Raw genomic sequence first — 25651 nt, 5'->3', positions numbered from 1 at the left:
TTAAATAAAAACTGTGTAAATCTATACCATAGTTTGTAGAAGCTACAACTTTTGCACAAACCGATCAATATACGCTTATTGGGATTTTTTTTTTTTTTACCAAAAATATGTAGCAGAATAAATATTGGCCTAAATTAATAAAGAAATTTGATTTTTTATTTTTTTTTTATTGGAGATGTTTTATAACAGAAAGTAAGAAATATATATATTTTTTTCAAAATTGTCTTTTTATGTTTAAAGCGCAAAAAATAAACACTGCAGAGGTGATCAAATACCACCAAAAGAAATTTCTATTTGTCGGGAAAAAGAGGACATTACTTTATTTGGGTACAGCATTGCACAATTGTCAGTTAAAGTAATGCAGTGCCGTACCGCCAAAAATGGCCTGCTCACGAGGGTGTTAACCTTCTGGAGGGCAAGTGGTTAAGGGGGCTAAAACAGGCAGAGACTGACATTTCACACAGATTGCAAACATTACCGGTATTATTTGTGACTTTTGTGCAAATACTGAGATATTTGTATTGCAATTTGTTAGTGTGAACTTGAAGGTATAATAATAATAATAAAAAGCAATTTATTCCTTTTGAGTGAAAGGTTAACCCCTTTGCGCAGACGTAACGCAAATATGCGTCCTTTGGCTTCAAGGGGTTGTATCGCGGTGATGCCTGCAGCTGCAAGCATCACCCCGACACCTTTTTTTTTTAGAACAGACGGTCAGCTTTCTTGTGATCACAACTGATGCAGCTAATCAGCCGCTCGGCCGTTATCACAAGCAGCAGGATACGACGTTCCCCCGGGAGTCACGAGCGACCAGCCGGAATGTCTGCTCGCTGGCTGGAGACTCGAACAAAGCTGGAATCGGCTTTGATCTGGTAACCCGAAAGCTATGTCATGACATCACTTCCGGTTACTGAAGCCTTAAAATCGCCAGATTTTAAAAGAAAAGAATCAAAACAGACAAACTTGGTGTTTTGAATGCTTTTAAGTGCACAGAAGAGATATGGGGTCTTCTAGACCCCCGATCCCTCCATAAAAAGTACCTGTCACTGCCTATTACTGTCACAAGGGATGTTTACAATCCTGGTGACAGCAATAAGGTCTCATGCACACTGGATGTTAGCAAAACGTCAGTAGAAAGCTGTAGAAGGAAATTTTCATTTTTTGTAGTAGCGTTTTTCAGCTTTTTTCAGCTGTAGTATTTTTTAACAAAACTATATTCCCACAAAGCTTATGGCTCAAAAACGTTGATAAACACTGAACAGCTGCGTTTTTCAGCTTTTAGCAAAGTTAGAGCGTTTTAACAGCTGAAAAAAATGCCTCCTAAAACCCACTAGTTCTGTTTATTTTTTTTCCAGCCATCTAGCGACCACATCTGTAAGTCGCGCCCAAAATGTAAACAGTGTTCAAATCACACGTTAGGTATCGCCATGAATGTTAGAGAGAGCAATAATTCTAGCACAAGATCTCCTCTGCAACTCTAAACAGGTAACCGGTAAAACTTCTAAAGCATCGCCTATGGAGATTTTTAAGTACCATAGTTTGTCGCCATTCCACAAGTGTGCGCAATTTCAACGCATTACATGTTAGCAGTGGAAGCAGGTGCATTGGGGGTGCAGGGGCGCCGCCCCCCCCATCTATGCATCCGGCCCCCTAATCTACATGCGGGGCGCGGGACGCATGTACTTCAATGGGACGTTTTCTTTTTTTTTCAGCCATGTGATTGGAGCCAGAGGCTCTAGTAGGCTAAAAAAAATAGTGGGCTCGGGGTGCAGAGCACTGCGTCCTGAGCCCACCCACTTGTGTGACAATAGCGAATAAAAATTCGCTATTGTCACATGGATCCGCCAGTCAGGAAGCAGGTTCTGAGACCTGTTTCCTGATTGGCTAAAAGGAGAAGCCATGCCATTGGGCATGGAGGAGGAGACGCAGAAGACGGGGAAGAAGCCGCCGCCTGCTGCTGCAGATGGGTGAGTGAGCTGGGGGTCCTGTATTGTCATGCTGGGGGGGTCCTGTACTGTCATGCTGTGGTCCGGGGGTGTGCGGCCTGGTGTGGGGCGGCAGACGGACTGCACCATACACCCCCCCCCCCCGGCCTATGGAGTACCAGCCGCCACTACATGTTAGGTATCTATTTACTCAGCGTAACATCATCTTTCACATTATACAAAACAATTGGGCTAATTCATGAAAGTGTATTTCTTCAAAAAAAATTGCATTTGAAAAAATGCTACGCAAATACACTGTGACATAAAAAATTGCAAAGATAACCATTTTATTCTCTAGGGTCTCTGCTAAAAAATAAAAAAAAATAATATATATATATATATATATATATATATATCTATATATAATATTTGAGGGTTCTATATCATTTTGTAGCAAAAAAAACACTGATTTTAACTTGTAAGCAACAAGTGTCTGAAAAGACTTAGGCTTGAAGAGGTTAAAATAAAATAAAGTTACTGTTGTCACTAGAACAGGAATAGAGGTAAGACCACCTGTGTCTGTGACCATGTAAAACGAAATGGTGGGAATAGAGAAAACTGGAGTAGTTCTCTTCTCCCAGACACAGACTCGGCTAACGGAGAGGAGACCCGGCTGATCTCGCACATGCGCCGTGCAACTCCAAGTAGACGGGGCCTCTTGCGCACGCGCAGTCGCAGCCCGTCTGTGACGCTTGAGGGCGGGCATGTGGAGCGGCTGGTGTCTAACCTAGGCCTCCCAAGTTTTCTGTAGCCGGAAGTGACGTGTAGTAGACGCTTTAGTACCAGTAGGAAAGTGTTCCTGGCAGAGAAGAGGGTTTTTTTTTTTTTTTTTTTGACGCTGTGTCCGGTTTCCGGGGGAGGGGGTTTGGGGGTGGGAACCGTCAGGGTCTAACTCCTCCTCAGTTGTGAAGGAAGCTGGAGCACCAGGCGCTGCCGGCGGCTTGTGTTCCATCACCGACAGTGAAGTGAAGAGCACGAGCTGACGTGGAACCAAAGCGGGTCCTTCACAGGCTTCCGTGGGCGCCGTCTTCACTCTCCGATACAGGACCGCCATCTGCAAGTGACGGCCAATCACAGCTCGGCTCCTCTTACTCCGCTCAGGTGGTGGAGGGGAAGAGCAGCCAATCACGGCCCGACTTTCATCCTGACACCTAATTGCCACAGCTGGATGAAACCGAGAACTGGTAAAACTATCTACCAATAGCCTGGGAGAGTGCAGGAGCGAGGAGCCGGGGGCGGGATCACTGGACAGCCAATCAACGAGCGACATTCCTGTCACAGAACAGCTGGGGAGAGATGAGGACCAGGAGGTGACTCAGCCATCTCCAAGGCAACGGGCCAGTCAGCTGCTAGACCTTCTCCTACCCCCACCACACCCTCATTCCAGCCAATTGCTGCACCTTACACCTTTTCATCTTGGAGTACAGGTGTGACTAAAAGTCAACCAATCAGAGGACCTCTCATCAATTCCGGGTGAAGATTTGATACACCAGCCAATCAGAAGAGAGATTTCCAAACTACTGTGTAGCCAATCAGCTATTTTTCTAGTGCCTGTGTTTTAGAGCAGGAGTGCCATTTTGTGCAGTGAGCTACTGGCAACCAGCTTGAGTAGGCAGATTTTCCCTAAGTGCCGGGGACCAATCAAAAGCCACGTGCCAGAAAGGCCAGTGGAGCAAGGCTCTTCCAGCCCTTCTCCCCACCCCAGACTGGGCTCCGCAGATTCAGGACAGCAAGACACTGACCTCCATGAATGGAAATCGGCACCACAGGTATCATTGGTAGATCTGCTACTGGTAATCTAGTTTTGGAATGATTTCATCACTACTAGTTTTGGCTACTTTGTAAGATCTTAAAGTGGAGCTCCACCTAAAAGGGGAAGCTCTGCTGGTTTGCTTCATCCTCCGCTGCCATATTTGGTAACTTTTTTTGGGGGGGAGCAGGTACCTGTTTTTGGCAGGTGCCCGTCCCCAGTTCCGGTAAACCTCGCTGCAGATGTTGGGGCCTCCTTCTACCGCTGCTGGGCCATTCAGAAGTAGGCAACCGGCTGTGAAGCCGCAATGTTTCTCTTACAAGGAATGGTGGCGGCAGCACCCAAGAGCCGATTGCAAAATCAGCTGGGGTGAAGACATCCCGGGACCCCTGGACAGGTAAGTGTCCTAATGTTAAAAGTCAGCAGCTACAGTATTTGTAGCTGCCGACTTTTAAACCCCGTTCAGACAGGGGCGACGCGACTTGCTGGGGCGACCTGTGAAGTCAATGCAAGTCGCCTCGAGGTCGCCCCAAAGTAGTACAGGACCCTTTTTCTAAGTCGGAGCGACTTGTGTCGCTCCTATTAGAACGGGTCCTGTGCTAATCAATGGCAGGTGACCCACCGCGACTTGTCAGGCGCTAGTGTGAATGGGGTCTTAATTTTTGAAAAGGGGTTAGTGGAGCTCCACTTTAAGTATATATTCTAACTAAGAGCCTTGTTTTATCCAATTTAGAATATGCCTTTGAGATAATCTACTATTGAATGAACTTTTTAAGGTAGAAATATGGGGACGTTCAGATGGTCAGAGGTCAGCTAAAGGCTTGTTAAAGAGGAGTTCCGCCCCCCCCCCCATGAAATAATTGGAAGCAGCTACAAATACTGTTGCTGCTGACTTTTGCATATTAGAACTTTCGTGTCCAGGTTTCCCGCGTTGTTGGCTCCCAAAGCTGATTTTTATATCGGCTCTCGGGTGCTGCTGCCGCCGCCATTTAGGGTAAAGGAACCCGGCAGTGAAGCCTTTTGGTTCCCTACTGTGCATGCGCACTGCGCCTTGTAATTTGCCTGTCGGTAGAGGAAAAAGTAGGGGGCCGAGCTTCCAAGGGATGGCACCACAGCGATGTCTCCCGGAAGTGGGGAAGGGTACCTGTCCAAAACAGGTACCCCCCCGAAAGGTGCCAAATGTGGAAACGGAGAGGGGGAGGAAGCATGTAAGCAGAAGTTCCTCTTTTTGGTGGAACTCCGCTTTAACTTGTTAGCCACCTGATCTCACACACATCACCTTCTGTGTATTGTGTGAAGTAGGGCAGTGTTAGGCTCCGTTTCCACTAGTGCGGCTACAAAGTCGTGCTACTTCTAGCGGGACTTTGTAGTGTAAGCTTGTTTGCGGCTTTCAGTGCGACTTGTCCCTCATTATAGAAGGAAGTCGCACTGAAGTCAGCCCAAAAGTAGTGCACAAACTACTTTTCAAGTCACAGCAGTTAGAACGGGCCAAATTGGAGTGAATGGCTTTTGATTTGTTATGCGACTTGACATGTGTCAAGTCGCACAACAAGTCGCAATAGTGGAAACCGAGCCTTACACAGGTTGAAAAAGGACACAAGTCCATCTAGTTCAACCAATACTTCTTTTTCCACTTTTTATACGATAAACTTGATTGCGCTATAGCATTCAAAAGTTGTTTACAAATTGTTGAAAATGTGCTATGTTAAAAAACAAAAAAAGTAAGCTTAAGACCCCTTTCACACTTGTGCGACTTAAGTCACGTGATTCTGTTGCCGCGGCTTGAAGCAATGCCTATGTCTTTTACTTCAAAATGCATTAACATCGGCCAAAAGTAGTGCAGGGACTACTTTGAAGTCGTTGCAACTTGAAGTCCTACAGATATGAACGGTGATGGCGAAAGACTTGTAATGAGGCTTTGCAGTCCCAAATCGCAGGACAAGTCGCACAAGTGTGAAAGGGGCCTAAGTGGAGTTCCAGGCTTCTGCAGAAAAAATTAAGACAGCAGCTACAAATACTGTAACTGCTGACTTTTAATATTAGGACACTTACCTGTCCTGGAATCCAGCGGTGTCTTAATCCGAGCTGATTTGTCAATCAGCTATTGAGTGCTGCGGCCATCATCTCCACTAAGGGAAACAGGCAGGGAAGCCCTGCGGCATCACAGCCGGTTCCCTACTGCGCAAAGCACGCTGCGCTCTTTAATTAGGCCAGCTGCAGGGGAAAGAGGAAGAGCCACACTGAACTGAGCTGGAAGTGGGAGTGGGTACCTGTCAAAACCAGGTACATGCTGCCCCCCCCCCCCAAAGGTGCCAAATGTGGCAATGGAGGGGGGGAGGAGGCAGATAAGCAGAGCTTCCCCTTTTGGGCGGAGCTCCGCTTAAATAATAGTGCAGGGATTGGTTAAATGGTAAGTTCATCTTTTAAAAAAAAAATATATAAATGAGCATGTTTTTGCAGAGGAAAAAAAAGTACATTTATTATTTATTTTTCTCAGGAGCCTGCAGAGCATTGCATCTGCAATCAGTGGATTGAATGTGCAGTGTCAGGTTCCTGTACACTCTCTCCAGATTTTTGCCCGTACCTCAGTATGGGCTTTCATTTAAAAAGCCGGAGGAGGAGTAATTGGACTATGTGGGTGCTCATCAGCACCCTTGCAGTCCATTGAGAGCTTCATGCCGTGTGCCGCAGTGGAAGATGAGACTTGTAGTTTCTTCATTTACAGATTCCGCCGAGTACATTACATGCCTATGTGGGCGCAGCCACTCGCAGCCATGCTGTTTTGAACCACTTAAGCTCCAGAAGATTTTACTCCCTTCATGACCTGGCCATTTTTTACTATTTAATACTGTGCTATTTTAACTGGTAATTGTGCAGTCGTGCAACACTGTACCCAAACAAAATGTGTCATTTATTTTTCACACAAATGGAGCTTTTTCTTGGTGGTATTTGATAACCACTGGGTTTTTATTTTTTGTCTTGGTAAAAACAAAAAAATCCCAATAAGTGAATATTGATTGGCTTATGTGAAAGTTATAATGTCTACAAACTATGGTATATATACTGGAATTTTTATTTAATTTTTGAAACTAGTAATGGTGGTGATGAGTGATATATAAATGCGACTGATGCGGTAGGAAATCTGACACTGACTGACTAACTGTCCCTAACATCTCCAGTGACACTAATACAGTGATCAGTGCTAATAATATACACTGTCACTGTACTAATGACACTGGCTGGGAAGGGGTTATTTGTGTGCCTAACAATGTGCAATGTGTGCTGCTTCTTACTGTTCGCTTTGTTGGGAAAATAAAGAAAAAATTGTTTCCTCTATACAGAGACCTGTGTTAATTGTCAACACTGGGCTCTGGGCTATGATTCGACACAGCCAATCAGCAGGCCCCAGCCTTGAATCATTATCCAGGATTAGCTGACATTCTTCTGCTGTGACAAATTGCAGGGGAGTAGGGAGTAAAGGCGTGTGCACATGGGCAAACCTATAAATCAGCAGCGTCGTACGGGTACGTCACTGTGCCTGTTGCAGCCGCCCCGTTGCAGTATATGTACTGCGGCAGGTTGGCATAGGGTTAAAATTTGACAGCAGGTGTAGGGATAGGATCCCTTAACCTCTGGTATTGGTAGGGGGTGCTTAATAGTAACATGTTACACCTTAAATACAGATGTAACACCACTAAAAGATAATTTATTATTAAAAGTAGATCTAAATCCAAAACCTATATACCGGTACTTTCTTTCATTTTGGTTGGGGTAGAGGATTAAATTTACTGATAGTATTTTTTTTTTTTTTTTTGCCATCTGTGTCCCATTTGGGAGATTTCTCTTTACTTCCTTTCCTGTAGACTGGACCGAAAGTTGGAGGGTATCTTTCCAATATGAACTTTTAAAAAATCCCCTCTTAGAGCGTTGTCATAGGAACAGTTTTTCCCACTGAAACAATTCCCTTCTTTTTCTTTTCTGGTGGCAACTTTAACCCCCTCGCATCCAGGTGGCTTATGCCTTGTGTTTTTTTTTTTTTTTTTTTCAGGACAAATTGGGCTTTTATTTGATGGTAAATGGTAATGGATATCTACTTGAGTTTTTTTTTTTTTTTTTCATCATAGAAAAATTTGCCCAAAATGGTAAAAAAAAAAATATTAAAATGTAGCTGTTTGTAGCTACTACTACTATCACCATAATCATCACCAAGGAACAATCCAAAATAGGTTCTCCTGCTCCTGACGATCACAGTGATACCACATGTGTGTTAGTTCTTGTTTGTACCCGTAGTATAGCCCAGAATCTGTCGTGCGCAATTTTTTTTTTTTTTTATATATATTTTATCCCACCTAAAACACAGAATTAAAAAATCATGATAGCCAATCAGTGATCAGGTGACCCGGATTCTCGCGTTCGCGTCACCTGGGGCTCTCGTTGAGACCCCGGTCACTGTACTGGGAGCATACCATGCGGCACGCTCTCACCACACAGAGAGGCGCAAATATGCGAACCCACGGAAAAAAAGTCTTGTCTAGTGGTGTTGCATGTTTGTGTGAGGTCGGCGTCAATGGTTTACAATTTGTGGATTTATTCTGTCTCTTATTCCTGGTGACACTGGTGATTAGGACAGCTAGAGAGTGCAAATCAGTGTTTCTTACAATGTTGTAACATTACCTGTTAAGAGCTTGTTGTTCTGGGCTATTTAATGCAGTTTCAACGTCAAATAGCCTTATGTCCTTTGGCTTTAGTTCTGGGGAAAAAAAAAAAAAACACAAAATATCTTTTTAAATGGTATGTTCTGTTGTACTGCAGTGCAATTTAAAAGCATTAGGTAAAAACAGAAAAAAGGAAAATGAAAATTGCACAGAAACAAAAAATACTTTGCACTAGGGTTGCAATGATACTAAGCATTTGCAGGAGTATCGGTAAACGTGCAAATGCTCATTTCAGCTGTCCGTCCTTGGGATTCCCCTCCCTGCCTCCTCTCCTCCCGCCAGCTGTCAATTCTGCCCCTATCTCCACCCCCACCACTCATACCAAACCAGCCTCCAGCCCTCCTGTCCTGACCTGGCTCTGCAAACTAAGTGGGGGGGGGGGGGGCTTGAGGAAGAGTGGGTGGGGACTCTTCCCACAAAATTCTGTGTACCAATAAACTAATCCTGCTGTGCAGCTATTTAAAAAAAAAAAAAACGTCTCTGGGTCATCATGTTTAGTGCGTGTCGGGGGGACAGAAAGCGGACTATTTAAGCACTAGATTAAACCGCAGCAGCATTTTACGCAATTACAGTGAAGGCTGGTCTCGTCACTGGGGCCGGTTTGGAGCACCGCTGCCGATTTAATCTGCCTAAACCCGAAAGTGCTTAAATAGTCCGCTTTTCTGTTCCCCGGCACCCACTGAACATAGGGGACCCGGAAAAGTTTTATTTTTTATTTTTAAATAGCTGCACAGTGGGGAACTGGCTCATTGGTGCACAGAATTTTGGAGTCCCCGCCTGCAGTACCTTGGGTTCCCCCTAGCCCAGTTGCCCAGGAGGATTTGACCAGATGTATCGGCAGTGCTCTGCTGGTCCCAGGCTCCCAACTCCAGAGGATCCACCTGCATGAGAAGCTGCATCCCAACCACCCCATCCCTCAACCCCTATTCCACACTGCCCTCACTTATCCACCCCCCACTACCTCCTAAACCACCCCTCTACCTACTCTTTCTAGATGATAGATATCAGTAATTGGTATCGACAAGTACTTAAAAGTATCAGTACTCGTACTCTGTCTTAAAAAAATGATTTTTGTGCATCCCTACTTTGCACCCCAGCTTCTTCCATCTGTTCCTACAACCTGTTAGTTTTGACAATTATAGTGCAGCAGAGCTGCTGTTCTTAGCGGTTTTGAAACTAAAAGGCCCTTTCCCACTGTATCATCTCCAATTATATCAGCAGGGGAATCTGTCTGCCGATCCCCTGTTAGTTGGAGAAAAGTGGGCGCATAACAGGTGTCCGAACCCACTCTACTCTATGGGCGGTTGGGTGTAACGTGATTCTGCTGTCTGTTTAGACCCAACTGCCCTCAAATTTGATCTGCCTACACAGAGGGGGATGGATCAAACGGAAGGAGAAGGTTTACACCTGCTGGTCTATAGGGGTAAGTGGAGGGCCTGGTCAGGTTTGCCTTAAAAACTTACAGGCGGACCCGATAGGACCCTTTGTGTGAAAGGGACATAGGTGATTCTCATGACCATGGTTAGCAAAATGAAAAGTAAGGGTTGTCCCAGCAATAGAAATATAGAGGAAATTGGATCCTTTCCCTCTCGCTTTCCATTGTGTCTGCAGAATAGGAAGGAAGTGGAAATCTCCACATTGGCAAAACTTTTGCCACAGGTTTTAACCACTTTACTACTAGAGCATTTTGCTGTCTTACGTCCGGGGCCACTTTTTGCGATTCGGCGCTGTGCGAATTTAACTGACAATTGCGCGGTCATGCAACGCCGTACCCAAACGAAATTTACGTCCTTTTTTTCCTATGTAGCACCACCCCCGCAGGAGCTGCTGATTATATTATTGGGTCTACACCCTGCCTAACAACCCAATCAAATTGGCTCGATCCCTCCTCAGGCACAACTGACCCAGAATAGGACTGGACTATCAAATAGATACACAGGTTGGAATACAATACTTCACTATGCAACAATACCTTGTTACCTTCTTGAATAGTAGTCCTTCTGGGTGACACAATGGAACAACGCACAAGATTGTAATTAACCAAACTTAGTTTACTATGTATCAAATTGAATAGGGGAGATACAATACAATACAACACAAGTCCATAAAAGGTTATTTAAAACAGCTTTAAAAAAAGGTAAAAGAATACCCCCACACTCCTCCTGCATTAAGGCTAGACACAGTACCAGGTAGGTGGGCCTATCTGAGTCCCTCCCCCAGAGTTCTCTTCTTTCTTGTTGATCTTCGCTAGCAAGGTTATTGAATAGAGCTCATTTGTAATCCAGATTAGGAATAAAGATCAAGAAAGAAAAAACAACGAGCTGTTAGTTGTCACCGCAGGGTGTCTGCGTAACTGAGCAATAACTTCTGCGAGAGAGATAAGCCTCTGGCGACTCCTTTACCGACCTTATTGTTTGTCTATGAGTCTCCTGAGAGAGTATGGTGATAAACCCCGGGGTTTTATCACCTCCTGCTGCGCTACCGCTATCTGTAGATAAAACTGTCTCTTCAGCAGATAAAGTCAGTTATTGGGCATGTGCCCTCTCACCAACAGAAGTTTCTCCTTCGCGCGCTTCCACTGCGGTCTCAGTCCTTTGGCTATATGCCAGCCGCGCGGGGTCCTTCTGGCGGATGACTTCCGGTCTCGGCAAACAGCAGTATGACCTCCAGGAATGTGCCTCGTGCTTGAGATGGGACGGTTCCACGTCGTCCCTCCAGGCTAAAAGGCTCTGGCCCAATATCCAGTGTCAGTCCTTCACTCTCGCTCGCTGGTTCCTCAGAGTCCAGCGCAGAAAGGCCCCCCCCTTCGCGCGCTTCTCTCCCCTTTAAATAACCTCCCCCATAGTGCCGTGCGGTGCAGCCGTGCACCCTGGATCTTGCAAAGCAGCCTGGGAGATGTAGTTTCTTCATCTTGTGAAAAGGAAGTCACAGCCCGGGAAATTCCATGCAGCTACCACTAGAGGGAGCCTAGTTCCTGGATCTTGCAAAGCAGCCTGGGAGATGTAGTTTCTTCATCTTGTGAAAAGGAAGTCACAGCCCAGGAAATTCCATGCAGCTACCACTAGAGGGAGCCTAGTTCCTTCCCACATATCAAACAGTGTCTTTAGGCATGTTTAACCCCGCTACACACTCCCCCCACTTGAGAAACTTTGGTCCCCAAAGAGGTCAACAGTATGTACCCTAGTGCATAAGTTGGCATTATACAACAAAAACATTAACATTTTGCTGAAATAAGTCAATCTGAATATATCCAATTTTGTATTCTAATAGCAGTGCAACAGTAAAACGATAAAGTGCAATTAATAACCAAATAAGTGATTTCTACAGTGTTAATATAGTGCTGATTTCTAGTGCTTTTATATAGTGCTCCTTTAAAAAGCACTTGTGCCTTTGCAATTTCTTAAACACTTACATCTTAAAGTTTGTGTTGAAAAAAAAAACATCAAAAGGTGAGAAAGAAAAAAAAACATATAGTGAGGTCAGAGCAACAAAATGTGCGCAAACATTAACTCACAAAGTAAACCAAATTGTGAACATCAAAAACTGTGCTTATTATAATGGCCAAACCCAATATCCTTATGTACAAACTTAAATGCAAACGTTTTCTACTTCAATACTTTGTTCTCATGATCTCTCACAGACCCCCCAAAACTTGGGTGGCTTGCACAGTTGTGCCTGGGGGTGAGCTAGGGTTGTCCCCCACCAAATCTACAGTGGAGGAACTAGGCTGGTCAGGAGATCTTTTGGAGGTAAAAACAGCTTCTTCCGAACATTCACCCAATTGATCATAGGTCAGTCTCTTAGGTGGGTGAATGACTCTCCTTTCCCTCTGTTCCCGTGGAGGCATGCTCTCAGAGGTGCTAGGATCAGGCACTTCTGAGGATTCTTCAATGTCCCCCTCCTCATGTTCCAACCCAGAGGAACCTGATGGTTCAAGAGAGGTCAGTTCTTCAGAGAAGGGTGCAACCTCCTCCTCAGAACCTTCATCCTCAGCTGCTTCTTCTGGAAGCATATGAAAGGGTATGAATTCAGGGGCTTCTGCCCGAAGGGCTCCTCTATCAGCCAAGTCAGATGAAGACAGGGAGGCAGGTGTGGGTTCTGGCAACTGAGATGACCACAACCAGTCGGGTACCTCCTCTTCATCTTCCAAATCTTCAGATGGAGAACTTCCCTCTCCCTCATCTGGGAGCGTCGTCTGAGATCTGGTAACTGGTCTGGACCGGCGAGAAGTCGAAGGGGCCTCTGACAAGTCTTCCACAGGGGGCATACGAACCGCTTCAGAAAGAGGCAGCAAATGGTTCCGATGCCAAGCCTTCAATGGACCCACACTTCCTTCAGGCCGAATTTGGTACACAGGAAGGTTTGGCAGTTGCTTGCAGATAACATAAGGTTGGGACTTCCAGCGGTCTGCCAACTTGTGTTTTCCCGGGACACCCAAGTTTCTCAACAAAACCCTGTCCCCTGGTTGCAGGTCATGGATCCGAACTTTTAGGTCGAAAATTTTTTTATTCCGCAGTCCACGTTGATCAGATGTGGCCTGAGCCTTGTCATAGGCCGCTTTCAGACTCTTCCGCAGTCGGTCCACATATCCTCTATGCGATGCTGAAGAGGTATGATCAGGCGAAATGCCAAAGGCCAAATCCACTGGCAACCGAGCCTCCCTTCCAAACATCAGCCGATAAGGGGAATATCCAGTAGCATCACTGACAGTGCTGTTGTAGGCATGCACAATGGCAGCTACGTGCTTGCCCCAATGCTGTTTCTTCTCTGAGCTCAAAGTCCCCAACATATCCAAAAGAGTCCTGTTAAATCGTTCAGGCTGGGCATCCCCCTGTGGATGGTAGGGAGTGGTTCTAGTCTTTTGAATGCCTAACATATCTAACAGTCTCTTGATCAGTCTGCTTTCAAAGTCCCTTCCCTGATCAGAATGGAGGCGTTGTGGTAACCCATAATGTACAAAGAACTTCTCTACAAGAACTTTGGCTACCGTTGAGGCCTTCTGATCCCTTGTTGGGAATGCTTGAGCATATCTGGTAAAATGGTCTGTTACCACAAGGACATTCCCCTGGCCACTCGGATCAGGCTCTAAGCAAAGGAAATCAATGCACACCAGCTCCATGGGTCCCTGACTTTGTAGATGGCCCATTGGGGCTGCTTGACGTGGCAGAGTCTTCCTCTGTATACACCGGACACAAGAATGACAGTATCCTTCAACTTCGGCCCTCATACAAGGCCAGTAGAACCTGTCCCTGACAAGCTGAAAGGTTCTTTCGGGCCCCAGATGGCCATGATTATCATGAAGAGCGGCCAGAACTCCCTCTCTGTACTTAGCTGGTAAGAACAGTTGCCACTTCTCCTCCAGATCTTCAGATGGACCTCTCCGGTAGGCCACTCCTTCTCTGATCTGTAACCGGGTCCACTCTCTATGCAACAGACGGGCCCCCTGAGGGGAGTCAGTTAGAAGCAACTCAGGGCTCTGGATCTCCAGGGCTTCCAAGAGAAGTTTTCCCAAAGGGTCTTCCAACTGCTCCTTCCGCAAGTCCCTTTTGGACAGCCGGGGCAAACCCTCCCCTTCAACTTGGGTCACCTGGCAGTAGCATTTGGGTACTCCGATAGCCGAAACCCCAATCTCTTCTGCTCTTGACCCTCCTCGGGATCGAAATTCAGTTCCCTGATATAGGGCACGCACCCCTTCTGGAGCCAAATGAGTCCATTCTTCCGCAGGTTCCTGTGGAACATGCAACCTTCTGGATAGGGCATCTGCATCCCTATTTCCGATTCCTGGCCGATACTTCAGGCTAAAATTGAAGCTAGAGAGGGCAGCCAACCATCGATGTCCTGTTGCATCCAGCTTGGCCGTAGTCAACAGATAGGTGAGGGGATTATTATCTGTCTTGACAATGAATTCAGCTCCGTACAGGTAGTCTTTCAATTTGTCAACCACTGCCCACTTCAAGGCCAAGAATTCAAGTTTGTGAGTAGGATAATTCCTTTCAGCAGGCAGTAGGCTTCTGCTCACATAGGCAACAGGTCGCAGATGACCCTCATGCTCCTGATAAAGTACCCCCCCCAGCCCATCTCGGCTGGCATCAACATGCAGTTCATATGGTTTTGTGGGGTCCGCATAGGCCAACACAGGGGCAGTGGTTAGGGTTTCCTTCAGCTGGACAAAGGCCCCTTCGCATTCCGGGGTCCACTGATCCTGGATGGATTCCTTAGCCTTCCGGGGGCCTATGGTGGACTTCGCCGGCTTTACCAACTCAGGGACATCATCTTCTTCATTCTTCAGGAGCTCATTTAGGGGTCGGGCAATCTGGGCGAACCCCTCCACAAACCTCCTGTAATAGGAGCAAAAGCCCAAGAATGACCGGAGTTCGGTCACATTTGTGGGTCTCGGCCAGGAAGCAACAGCATCCAGCTTGTCCGGGTCAGTGGCCACCCCTTCTTCAGACACGATATGGCCCAGGTAATGGACCGAGGACTGATAGAATTGGCACTTCTCAGGAGAAAGTTTCAGACCTTCTTCATGTAGCCTCTTCAAGACCTTTTCCAACCTCTCCTCATGTTCTTCTAAAGTTCTGCCAAACACGATAACATCATCCAAGTATACCAGTACCTCTATCAAATTCATATCTCCAACGGTCCTCTCCATCAGCCTTTGGAAGGTAGCAGGGGCCCCGGACAACCCCTGAGGCATGCGATTGAACTCAAAGAACCCCACAGGGGTGATGAAGGCTGTTTTCTCCCGATCTTCAGGGTGCATGGGGATCTGATAATACCCACTCTTTAAGTCCATCACACTGAACCACTTCGCCCCTGACAGACTCTGTAGGGCATCTTCGATTCGAGGAGTGGTATACTGGTCTGGGATGGTTCTTCTGTTCAGCGTTCGGTAGTCGATACAAAGCCTCAAAGATCCATTTTTCTTCCGGACTACCACTATCGGGGAAGCATACGGGCTCCTGGATTCTCGGATAATCCCGATCTTTTTGAGCTCTGCCAGCTGTTGACGTAGATCTTCTAAGTCACCTAAGGGGACTCGCCGGACTCTCTCCCTGAAAGGCTTGTCCTCACTCAGGCGGATCTTATGAGTGGCGCTCCTGGCACATCCCACGTCAAACTCGTCCTTAGAGAATATTTCCCTACATCGAGCAAGTTGTGCCTTGGCCCTCTTCACCCATTCCGGCGGGAGGGCAGCGTTTCCAGAGCAAAGCTCCTCTATAACCGCTTCACCCTGTTCCTTTTCTTTGAAATCAATGGGGGCAACTGGGGTAGCCGGGTTGACTTGGCCCAGGAGCACTCTGGCCGGTACCTTCACTGGTGTAATAGAGGTGTTTCTGACACTCACTAAAACCCTTCCACGGTTTTCCTGTAACACCTTCAAAGGGATCACCTCAGGGATCACTTCTATCCCTCTCTGTCTCTCCTTTTGACCTGATTCAAAGATAATGAAGGGACCCGGCTGTTGCCATGTGAGTTTAACAGAAGCCTTAAAACAGGCCACCTCTCCTGGCTGTAAGACCTTTTCTGCTCTATCCAGCTTCCAGAGTCGTCCAACTCCTTCTGCGGGGGTCTCTTGCTCCAACACTAATCGTTGGTAGGCCTGCCGTAGCATGGGATGGATCCTTGGCGCCTGAGCATCTTGTCCCTGGACCAGTTGTATCAGAAGGCGCCTTACCAGGTCAGTGTTTGTTCCTACGATGAGAGAGCTTTTGTTGGCCCCTGGTGGACGAGGACAGACCACCGCTAAGGTGTCGAAGGTTTCCGCTTCACCAGCCACTGATGGATCAAAGGTCAACTTGATTGGCAGATACCCGTCATAGGGAAAACTTTGGGTCCCAATACCCCATATCTCCAGATCTTCCAACTTCTGCAAAGGTAGATGGGTAAGATATTTATCATAGAAGTCTCTATACAAAAGAGTCACCTGGGCCCCTGTGTCAAGGAGGGCTCTTGTGTAAATTCCTTCCACCTGAACCGAGACCACTGGGGAGGGCCCGACCAAGTTAGTTGGGAATTCTCTTGATGTAGCCTGGTTGTCTGATTCAGTTCTCTGTACCCTGGCCCTCTTCTCCTTTTTCTTCCTTGATCTGGGCCCCCGCTGAACCCGGTGTGCATTGACTTTCCTTCCCTCAGTAACCCGGAGTCTAGAACTGGGGGTATTATATTTGGGTCTGACCCCCTGACTCAGTTTCCCTGATCCTGCACCACTTCTGGAGTCCCTTAAGACTGGCGGACACCCGGTTGACTCCTTCACCGGTGTCCTGAAGTTTCCCGCTGGCTCGCGAGGTTTCGCGGCAGCATTTCCTGAGCTGGGACATACCCTTCTAACATGCCCAACTCCCCCGCAGTTGAAACAAGTTAACAATCTTGCAGGCCGTGGCTCTGGATCTGTGCTGAGACTAACAGGTTCATCTGGCCTCTCCGATATACTCCCCTTGGGTAGAGTGGATACCTGACCAGTCAGGATGGACACCATTTCTATCAACTGAGACACTTGGGTCTTTAGGAGTTCAACTTGAGAGTCACCCTCTTCCACACTTATCACTCCAACCCGGGCAGTTGAGTCAAACTGCCGACTTTTCTTCTTGTTGTCCAACATAACCTCTTCCTCTCTGACCATTCGAATCAGATCGGGGTATTCTAGAATGCCGCCATCTCGACGAGTTCGTAACAGTATGGCAATGGGATCTAAAGGTTGAGCCCCTTTCAGAACCTGTCGTGCACGAGTCTCATCTATTTTCCGGTGGTCTATTCCTTTCTTTAACAGAATCTGGTGGATAATCCTATCCAGACGTTTAATGAATTCGGACAACTTCTCCCCCTCTTCTTGATAACAGTGGTCCAACTGGTAGAGAAGTTCAGCCGCGTTCTCCGTCCGACCAAACACATCTTGCAGAATGTCCAAATAATCCTGTGCAGTGCAGTTCTTCTTGCTAAGCTTTAGATTACGTACAGCCTCTAATGCAGGTCCCCTTAAACTCTCTGTGATTCTCTGCTTCTTGTGCTGTTCTGGTACCTCCCATTCCTCCAAAGCCTGAGTGGCGGTATCTAACCACTCTTCGAACCCATCTTCTGCTGAAGGCACAGGCTGTTTCCCAGAGAATGTCCGGAGCTTCCTATATCCAGTCATCAAATAGCTCGAGGAGTCCCTACTACATTTTGCCACAATCTCCCCAAGAACAGCACACAGTTCTGAGCTAAAAGTCGACAAAGGTGATGACTCAGGATGCCCTTCTTGGACACCTTTTTCTTGGCTGGATACCCCAGGGGTGGTGGATGAGGGACCCGCAATAGGAACTCCTGGATGTATCAGGAAAAGTTCTGTTTGGTCAGTAGTTTTTACACTGTTTCCGTTGAAATAATCAGGGACCCCCTTCCTCCACTCACACAGTGCATACGTGTGTGGGACAGTGGTGTCAGTTTTCATGTCAATCACCCAAAATTTCCTGTCTGTGGATAGTGCCCTCAAAACAGGGAGGAGCTTTTCTTCAGTCCAGGCTTCTCCCTTGATTTCAACCACCAGGCCATTTTCCACTATGACATTCTCTTCCTTGCACCACTCAGCAGCAGCGACAGGATCCATTTCTGCGTGGGAGGGAATTCTATGGCTGAGAGGGTTGTATTGCAGGACTGTAGAAATCCCGGACGAGCCCCCACGTGTAGCACCACCCCCGCAGGAGCTGCTGATTATATTATTGGGTCTACACCCTGCCTAACAACCCAATCAAATTGGCTCGATCCCTCCTCAGGCACAACTGACCCAGAATAGGACTGGACTATCAAATAGATACACAGGTTGGAATACAATACTTCACTATGCAACAATACCTTGTTACCTTCTTGAATAGTAGTCCTTCTGGGTGACACAATGGAACAACGCACAAGATTGTAATTAACCAAACTTAGTTTACTATGTATCAAATTGAATAGGGGAGATACAATACAATACAACACAAGTCCATAAAAGGTTATTTAAAACAGCTTTAAAAAAAGGTAAAAGAATACCCCCACACTCCTCCTGCATTAAGGCTAGACACAGTACCAGGTAGGTGGGCCTATCTGAGTCCCTCCCCCAGAGTTCTCTTCTTTCTTGTTGATCTTCGCTAGCAAGGTTATTGAATAGAGCTCATTTGTAATCCAGATTAGGAATAAAGATCAAGAAAGAAAAAACAACGAGCTGTTAGTTGTCACCGCAGGGTGTCTGCGTAACTGAGCAATAACTTCTGCGAGAGAGATAAGCCTCTGGCGACTCCTTTACCGACCTTATTGTTTGTCTATGAGTCTCCTGAGAGAGTATGGTGATAAACCCCGGGGTTTTATCACCTCCTGCTGCGCTACCGCTATCTGTAGATAAAACTGTCTCTTCAGCAGATAAAGTCAGTTATTGGGCATGTGCCCTCTCACCAACAGAAGTTTCTCCTTCGCGCGCTTCCACTGCGGTCTCAGTCCTTTGGCTATATGCCAGCCGCGCGGGGTCCTTCTGGCGGATGACTTCCGGTCTCGGCAAACAGCAGTATGACCTCCAGGAATGTGCCTCGTGCTTGAGATGGGACGGTTCCACGTCGTCCCTCCAGGCTAAAAGGCTCTGGCCCAATATCCAGTGTCAGTCCTTCACTCTCGCTCGCTGGTTCCTCAGAGTCCAGCGCAGAAAGGCCCCCCCCTTCGCGCGCTTCTCTCCCCTTTAAATAACCTCCCCCATAGTGCCGTGCGGTGCAGCCGTGCACCCTGGATCTTGCAAAGCAGCCTGGGAGATGTAGTTTCTTCATCTTGTGAAAAGGAAGTCACAGCCCGGGAAATTCCATGCAGCTACCACTAGAGGGAGCCTAGTTCCTGGATCTTGCAAAGCAGCCTGGGAGATGTAGTTTCTTCATCTTGTGAAAAGGAAGACACAGCCCAGGAAATTCCATGCAGCTACCACTAGAGGGAGCCTAGTTCCTTCCCACATATCAAACAGTGTCTTTAGGCATGTTTAACCCCGCTACACCTACAAACAGAGCTTTCTTTTGGTGGTATTTGATCACCTGTGCGATTTTTACTTTTTGCGCTATAAACAAAAAAAGAGCGTTTATTTAGAAAAAATAACAATATTTTTAACATTTTTTTTTATATGAAATTCCCCCCAAAAAAGATGTAAAAACCAATTGTTTTTTTAAATTTTTGGCCAATTTGTTTTCTGCTACCCATGTTTGGTAAAAAAAAATCGCAATAAGCATATTTTGATTGGTTTGCGCAAAAGTTATTGCGTTTACTAACTATGGGAAAGATTTCTGTCATTTTTGGTGTTTTTTAACGCGTAATGGCGGCGATCTGCGATTTTTTTTTTTTTTTTTTTTTTTTTTTTTTTGTTTTTTTTTGCGGGACTGCGACATTGCGGCGGACAGATCGGACCCTTGACTGACATTTTTGACACTTTTGGGGGTACCAGTGACATTACTGCAGTAATCAGTGCTATAAATATGCACTGTTACTATAAAAATGACACTGGCAGGGAAGGGGTTAATTTTATTGGAGAGGGAGGGGTTAATGTATGCCTGGTGCTTACTAACGTGTGGGGGGGGAGGTGACTGAGTGAGCCAGGGACAGATCGGATGTTCAGCTATGCTGAACACTCCGATCTGTCACTCCCTGTCACTTAGGAGATCCGCCCGCTCTGTTTACACAGGCGGGCGGATCTCCACACTGGATTCCCCGACAATCGGGGCAGAGCAGCGGCGATCGCCGCTGCTCCTCCCCTGGCCCGACTCCCGCTGTGAATGAAAACAGCGGGAGCGTGCCGCCTACAGGGGGAGGAGTCTGGCGACGTAGGTCTACGTCGTCAGACGATAACGAGCCACTTTGCCGCAGTAGTACTATGGTACTCAGCGGTAAAGTGGTTAAAGCAGGGGTCCTCAAACTATGGCCCTGCAGCTGTTGCAGAACTACACATCCCATGAGGCATTGTAAAATTCTGACAATCGCAGGCATGATGGGAATTGTAGTTCCTGAATAACTGGAGAGCCATAGTTTGAAGACCCCTGTCTTAAAGACTTCCTTGTTATATCCAAAAGTAATAAAACCTATCCAAAATATGGTGCCCTCTAAATTGGCGATGCCTCTTTCAAAATATGGTGCCCTCTCGCAGTCTGACGCCTGTTGGACTGTGGACAACGTGGCACTTTTCTACATATTTGGTGGGAGTGCCCCAAGCTTCGTCTCTTCTGGTCTGATATATTAAATCACAAATTAACCCCTTAACGCTGACTTAATGCAAATATGCATCCTTCGCCTTCAAGGGGTTGTACCGGGGTGATACCTGCAGCTGTTTTTTTTTTTTTTTTTTTGAGTGGACAGTCGACAGCCATTGTCGCAAGCAGCAGGAGGGGACAGTCTCCCGTCCCACCGAGAGACTAGAGTGATCAGCCGGCATGTCCCCGGCTGCCAAACAAAGCTGGATTCAGCTTTAATCGGGTCTCCGATGTAGAAACCCGTAAGCAATGTCATGACATCACTTCCAGTTACTGTAGCCTCAAAAGCGCCAGATTTAAAAAAAGACGGTGATCAAAACAGCCAAACTTGGCGTTTTGAATGCTTTTAAGTGTAGAGGAGTTTAGGGTCGTATAGACCCCCAGATCCCTCCATAAAGAGTGTATGTCACTGCCTATTGCTGTCACAAGGGATGTTTACATTCCTTGTGACAGAAAAAAAAAGTCTTTAAAAAAAAAAAAAAATACAATAAGAAACAAAAATGGAAATTGCCCCATGCTCGTGCGCAGAAGGGAATGCATACGCTAGTCGCGCCCGCAAATGTAAACCATGTTCAAACCACACATGTGAGGTATCGCTATGATTGTTGGAGTGAGAGCAATATTTTTAGCACTAACCTCATCTGTAACTCTAAACGGGTAACCATTAAAAAGATTTTAAAGCGCCATCTATGGAGATTTTTTCTTTTTTTTTTTTTTAAAGTACCGTAGTTTGTGGCTATTCCATGAATGTGCACAATTTTAATGCATGACATGTTGGGTATCTATTTACTTGGTGTAACATAATTTTTACATTAAAGAAAAAAATTGGGCTAACTTTACGGTTTTGTTTTTTTTTTTTTTTTAATTCATGAAAGTGTATTTCTTCCAAAAATTAGCATTTGAAAGACTGCTGCGCAATTACAGTGTGACATAAAATATTGCAACAATCGCCATTTTTTTTCTCTAGGGTCTTTGCTAAAGAAATACTTGTAATGTGTGGGGGTTCAAAGTAATTTTCTATTAAAAAAAAATACTGATTTTTAACTTGTAAGCAACAAGTGTCAGATAAAGGCTTAGGCCTAAAGGGGTTAATCTTATTCTAAATATTGAAGTTTCTGAGTTGCCAATTCATTTTCTATTGCATGTTCCTTCCATCCCTCTCAGCAATTATAGGAAGTGTGTATTGCCCCACCTCCTCAACGCAACTAGATGTTTAATTCCAATACACTGGAATAAACCTCAAGTTCCGGGAAGGTCGGACTGGGTGAGGTTGGTCACTTATCTAATGGAGGCTGAGGAATGGATAGCCAAATGTAAAGATGAATATTAAAGGTTTTACTCTATTTGGGCGGCCTGGATTTATTATAGTTCTGGGCAAACAGGGACCTAGTCTCTTTTGCCTTCCCTCCACCTCTCCTGCCTACCCTTGTACCATCCACCGGATGCTTTTTATACCACAACCTGCTATGTGACCAGTCGAAGGGTACTCCTGTTTGTTTGTCATTTGCTAGTGCTACCTATCATATGTATGCGGAGTTGACCTCCTGCACCTGGGTTTAGTCCTCCTAATGTTGATCTGCGCACTGCTCCTACCTACTTTTCCCGGGTTTTGTTGTTTTTTAGTTGCTTTGCTCTCCAAATCTGTCCTATTCTTGTGTGCTCATTTGGCTGTCCAGGTGCCTTGCGCAGATGACGCTTTTGTAGCCTCCCCTGGACTTATGGTAACTTTGTTTGCCCTCATTGTGACTCCATTTCTGTAACGTTATGCTTTGAGCATTTGAAGAGCTGGTGTTTTCTACGGCACTTCCTTATATCCAGACTTGTTACCTGGTCCGCCTCTCGAGCTGTCCTTATCCTTGGGTGCATTCATTGCATTTACAGTATTATATTTCTGACAATATGGAGTGATGCCATTTTATTATATGCTGGTTCCCAACTATGCACAGTATATGTTGTGCTGCAAACTTTGTCACTTTGAACTTTGTGTATACCCTTTAAGGCTCGGTTTCCACTATTGCGACTTGCTGTGCGACTTGACACATGTCAAGTCGCACAGCAAGTCAAAAGCCATTCATTTCTATTTGGCTCGTTTTCACTGCCGTGACTTGAGTTGCGGCGACTTGAAAAGTAGTTTGTGCACTACTTTTGGGCCGACTTCAGTGCGACTTCCCTTTTTATAATGAGGGACAAGTCTCACTGAAAGCCGCGAACAAGTGAACACTACAGAGTCGCGCTAGAAGTAGCGTGACTCTGTAGCCGCAGCAGTGGAAACCGAGCCTAAACCCTTTTGTGTATAATTTTATAAATTATAATTTCCCCCCTTTTGTGTAATTTTTGTTCAATATAATATGTATGTATGTATGTATGTATGTGTGTATATATACAGTGGGTACGGAAAGTATTCAGACCCCCTTAAATTTTTCACTCTTTATATTGCAGCCATTTGCTAAAATCATTTAAGTTCATTCTTCTTCCTCATGAATGTACACATAGCACCCCATACTGACAGAAAAACACAGAATTGTTGACATTGTTGCAGATTTATTAAAAAAGAAAAACTGAAATATCACATGGTCCTAAGTATTCAGACCCTTTGCTCAGTATTTAGTAGAAGCCCCCTTTTGATCTAATACAGCCAGGAGTCTTTTTGGGAAAGATGCAACAAGTCTTTCACACCTGGATTTGGGGATCCTCTGCCATTCCTCCTTGCAGATCCTCTCCAGTTCTGTCAGGTTGGATGGTAAACGTTGGTGGACAGCCATTTTTAGGTCTATCCAGAGATGCTCAATTGGGTTTAAGTCAGGGCTCTGGCTGGGCCATTCAAGAACAGTCACGGAGTTGTTGTGAAGCCACTCCTTTGTTATTTTAGCTGTGTGCTTAGGGTCATTGTCTTGTTGGAAGGTAAACCTTCGGCCCAGTCTGAGGTCCAGAGCACTCTGGAGAAGGTTTTTGTCCAGGATATCCCTGTACTTGGCCGCATTCATCTTTCCCTCGATTGCAACCAGTCGTCCTGTCCCTGCAGCTGAAAAACACCCCCACAGCATGATGCTGCCACCACCATGCTTCACTGTTGGGACTGTATTGGACAGGTGATGAGCAGTGCCTGGTTTTCTCCACACATACTGCTTAGAATTAAGGCCAAAAAGTTCTATTTTGGTCTCATCAGACCAGAGAATCTTATTTTTCACCATCTTGGAGTCCTTCAGTCCATGCGGGCTTTCATGTGTCTTACACTGAGGAGAGGCTTCCGTCGGGCCACTCTGCCATAAAGCCCCGACTGGTGGAGGGCTGCAGTGATGGTTGACTTTCTACAACTTTCTCCCATCTCCTGACTGCATCTCTGGAGCTCAGCCACAGTGATCTTTGGGTTTTTCTTTACCTCTCTCACCAAGGCTCTTCTCCCCCGATAGCTCAGTTTGGCCGGCCGGCCAGCTCTAGGAAGGGTTCTGGTCGTCCCAAATGTCTTCCATTTGAGGATTATGGAGGCCACTGTGCTCTTAGGAACCTTAAGTGCAGCAGAAATCTTTTTGTAACCTTGGCCAGATCTCTGCCTTGCCACAATTCTGTCTCTGAGCTCTTCAGGCAGTTCCTTTGACCTCATGATTCTCATTTGCTCTGACATGCATTGTGATCTGGAAGGTCTTATATAGACAGGTGTGTGGCTTTCCTAATCAAGTCCAATCAGTATAATCAAACACAGCTGGACTCAAATGAAGGTGTAGAACCATCTCAAGGATGATCAGAAGAAATGGAAAGCACCTGAGTTAAAAATATGAGTGTCACAGCAAAGGGTCTGAATACTTAGGACCATGTGATATTTCAGTTTTTCTTTTTTAATAAATCTGCAACAATGTCAACAATTCTGTGTTTTTCCGTCAATATGGGGAGCTGTGTGTACATTCATGAGGAAGAAGAATGAACTTAAATGATTTTAGCAAATGGCTGCAATATAACAAAGAGTGAAAAATTTAAGGGGGTCTAAATACTTTCCGTACCCACTGTGTGTGTATGTATGTATGTATGTATGTATGTATGTATGTGTATATGTATGTGTATGTATGTGTATGTGTATATATATATATATATATATATATATATATATATATATATTATAATGTGTGTGTGTATATGTATATATATGTATGTGTGTGTGTGTGTGTGTGTATATATATATATATTATATATATATATAATATATATATATATATATATATATATATATATATATAAATTGCACACACTGCTCAAAAAAATTAAAGGAATGCTTTGAAAACACATCAGATCTCATTGGGGAAAAATTTAATGCTGGATATCTATACTGATATGGACTGGGTAATGTGATGGAAATGAAATTTATCAACCTACAGAGGGCTGAATTGAGACCCCCCCCCCCTTCAAAATCTAAGTGAAAAATGATGCAGCAGGCTAGTCCATTTTGCTGAAATTTCATTGCAGCAACTCAAAGTAGTACTCAATAGTTTGTATGCCCCCCCCGTGTTGCTTGTATGTATGCCTGACAAAGTCGAGGCATGCTCCTAATGAAACGACGGATGGTGTCCTGGGGTATTTCCTCCCAGATCTGGACCAGGACATCACTGAGCTCCTAAATAGACTGAGGCGAAACCTGCCGGCAGCAGATGGACAAACATAATGTCTCAGAGGTGTTCTATTGGATTTATGTCAGGCGAGCGTGGGGGCCATTCAATGGTATCAATTTCTTCGACCTCCAGGAACAAGCGGTGTACTCTTGCCACATAAGATCGGGAATTGTCATGCACCAGGAGAAACCCAGGACCCACTGCACCAGCATAGGGTCTGACAATGGGTCCAAAGATTTCATCCTGATATCGAATGGCAGTCAGGGTGCCATTGCCTGGCCTGTAGAGGTCTGTGTGTCCCTCCATTGATATGCCTCTCCAGACCATCACTGACCAACCACCAAACCGGTCATGCTGAACGATGTTACAGGCAGCA

At 45.7% G+C, this 25651-nt stretch overlaps 1 protein-coding gene across 1 annotated transcript in view; it reads left to right on the top strand.

Annotated features, from left to right (window-relative positions):
- Window positions 1-2811: 2811 nt before the first annotated feature.
- Window positions 2812-25651, top strand: part of LOC309545945 (protein argonaute-3) — a 268246-nt gene continuing 245406 nt past the window's right edge. The window contains exon 1 of the mRNA XM_082245395.1: window positions 2812-3754. Coding sequence (XP_082101521.1) covers window positions 3736-3754 — 19 coding nt within the window. The 5' untranslated portion in view covers window positions 2812-3735. The remainder of the gene's footprint in view (window positions 3755-25651) is intronic.

Source organism: Pelophylax lessonae, assembly GCF_965119305.1.
Source record: "Pelophylax lessonae genome assembly, chromosome: 2".
NCBI lineage: Eukaryota > Metazoa > Chordata > Amphibia > Anura > Ranidae > Pelophylax > Pelophylax lessonae.
Note: the sequence above shows the minus strand (reverse complement) of the source record. Positions and strands in the feature narration are given on the sequence as shown.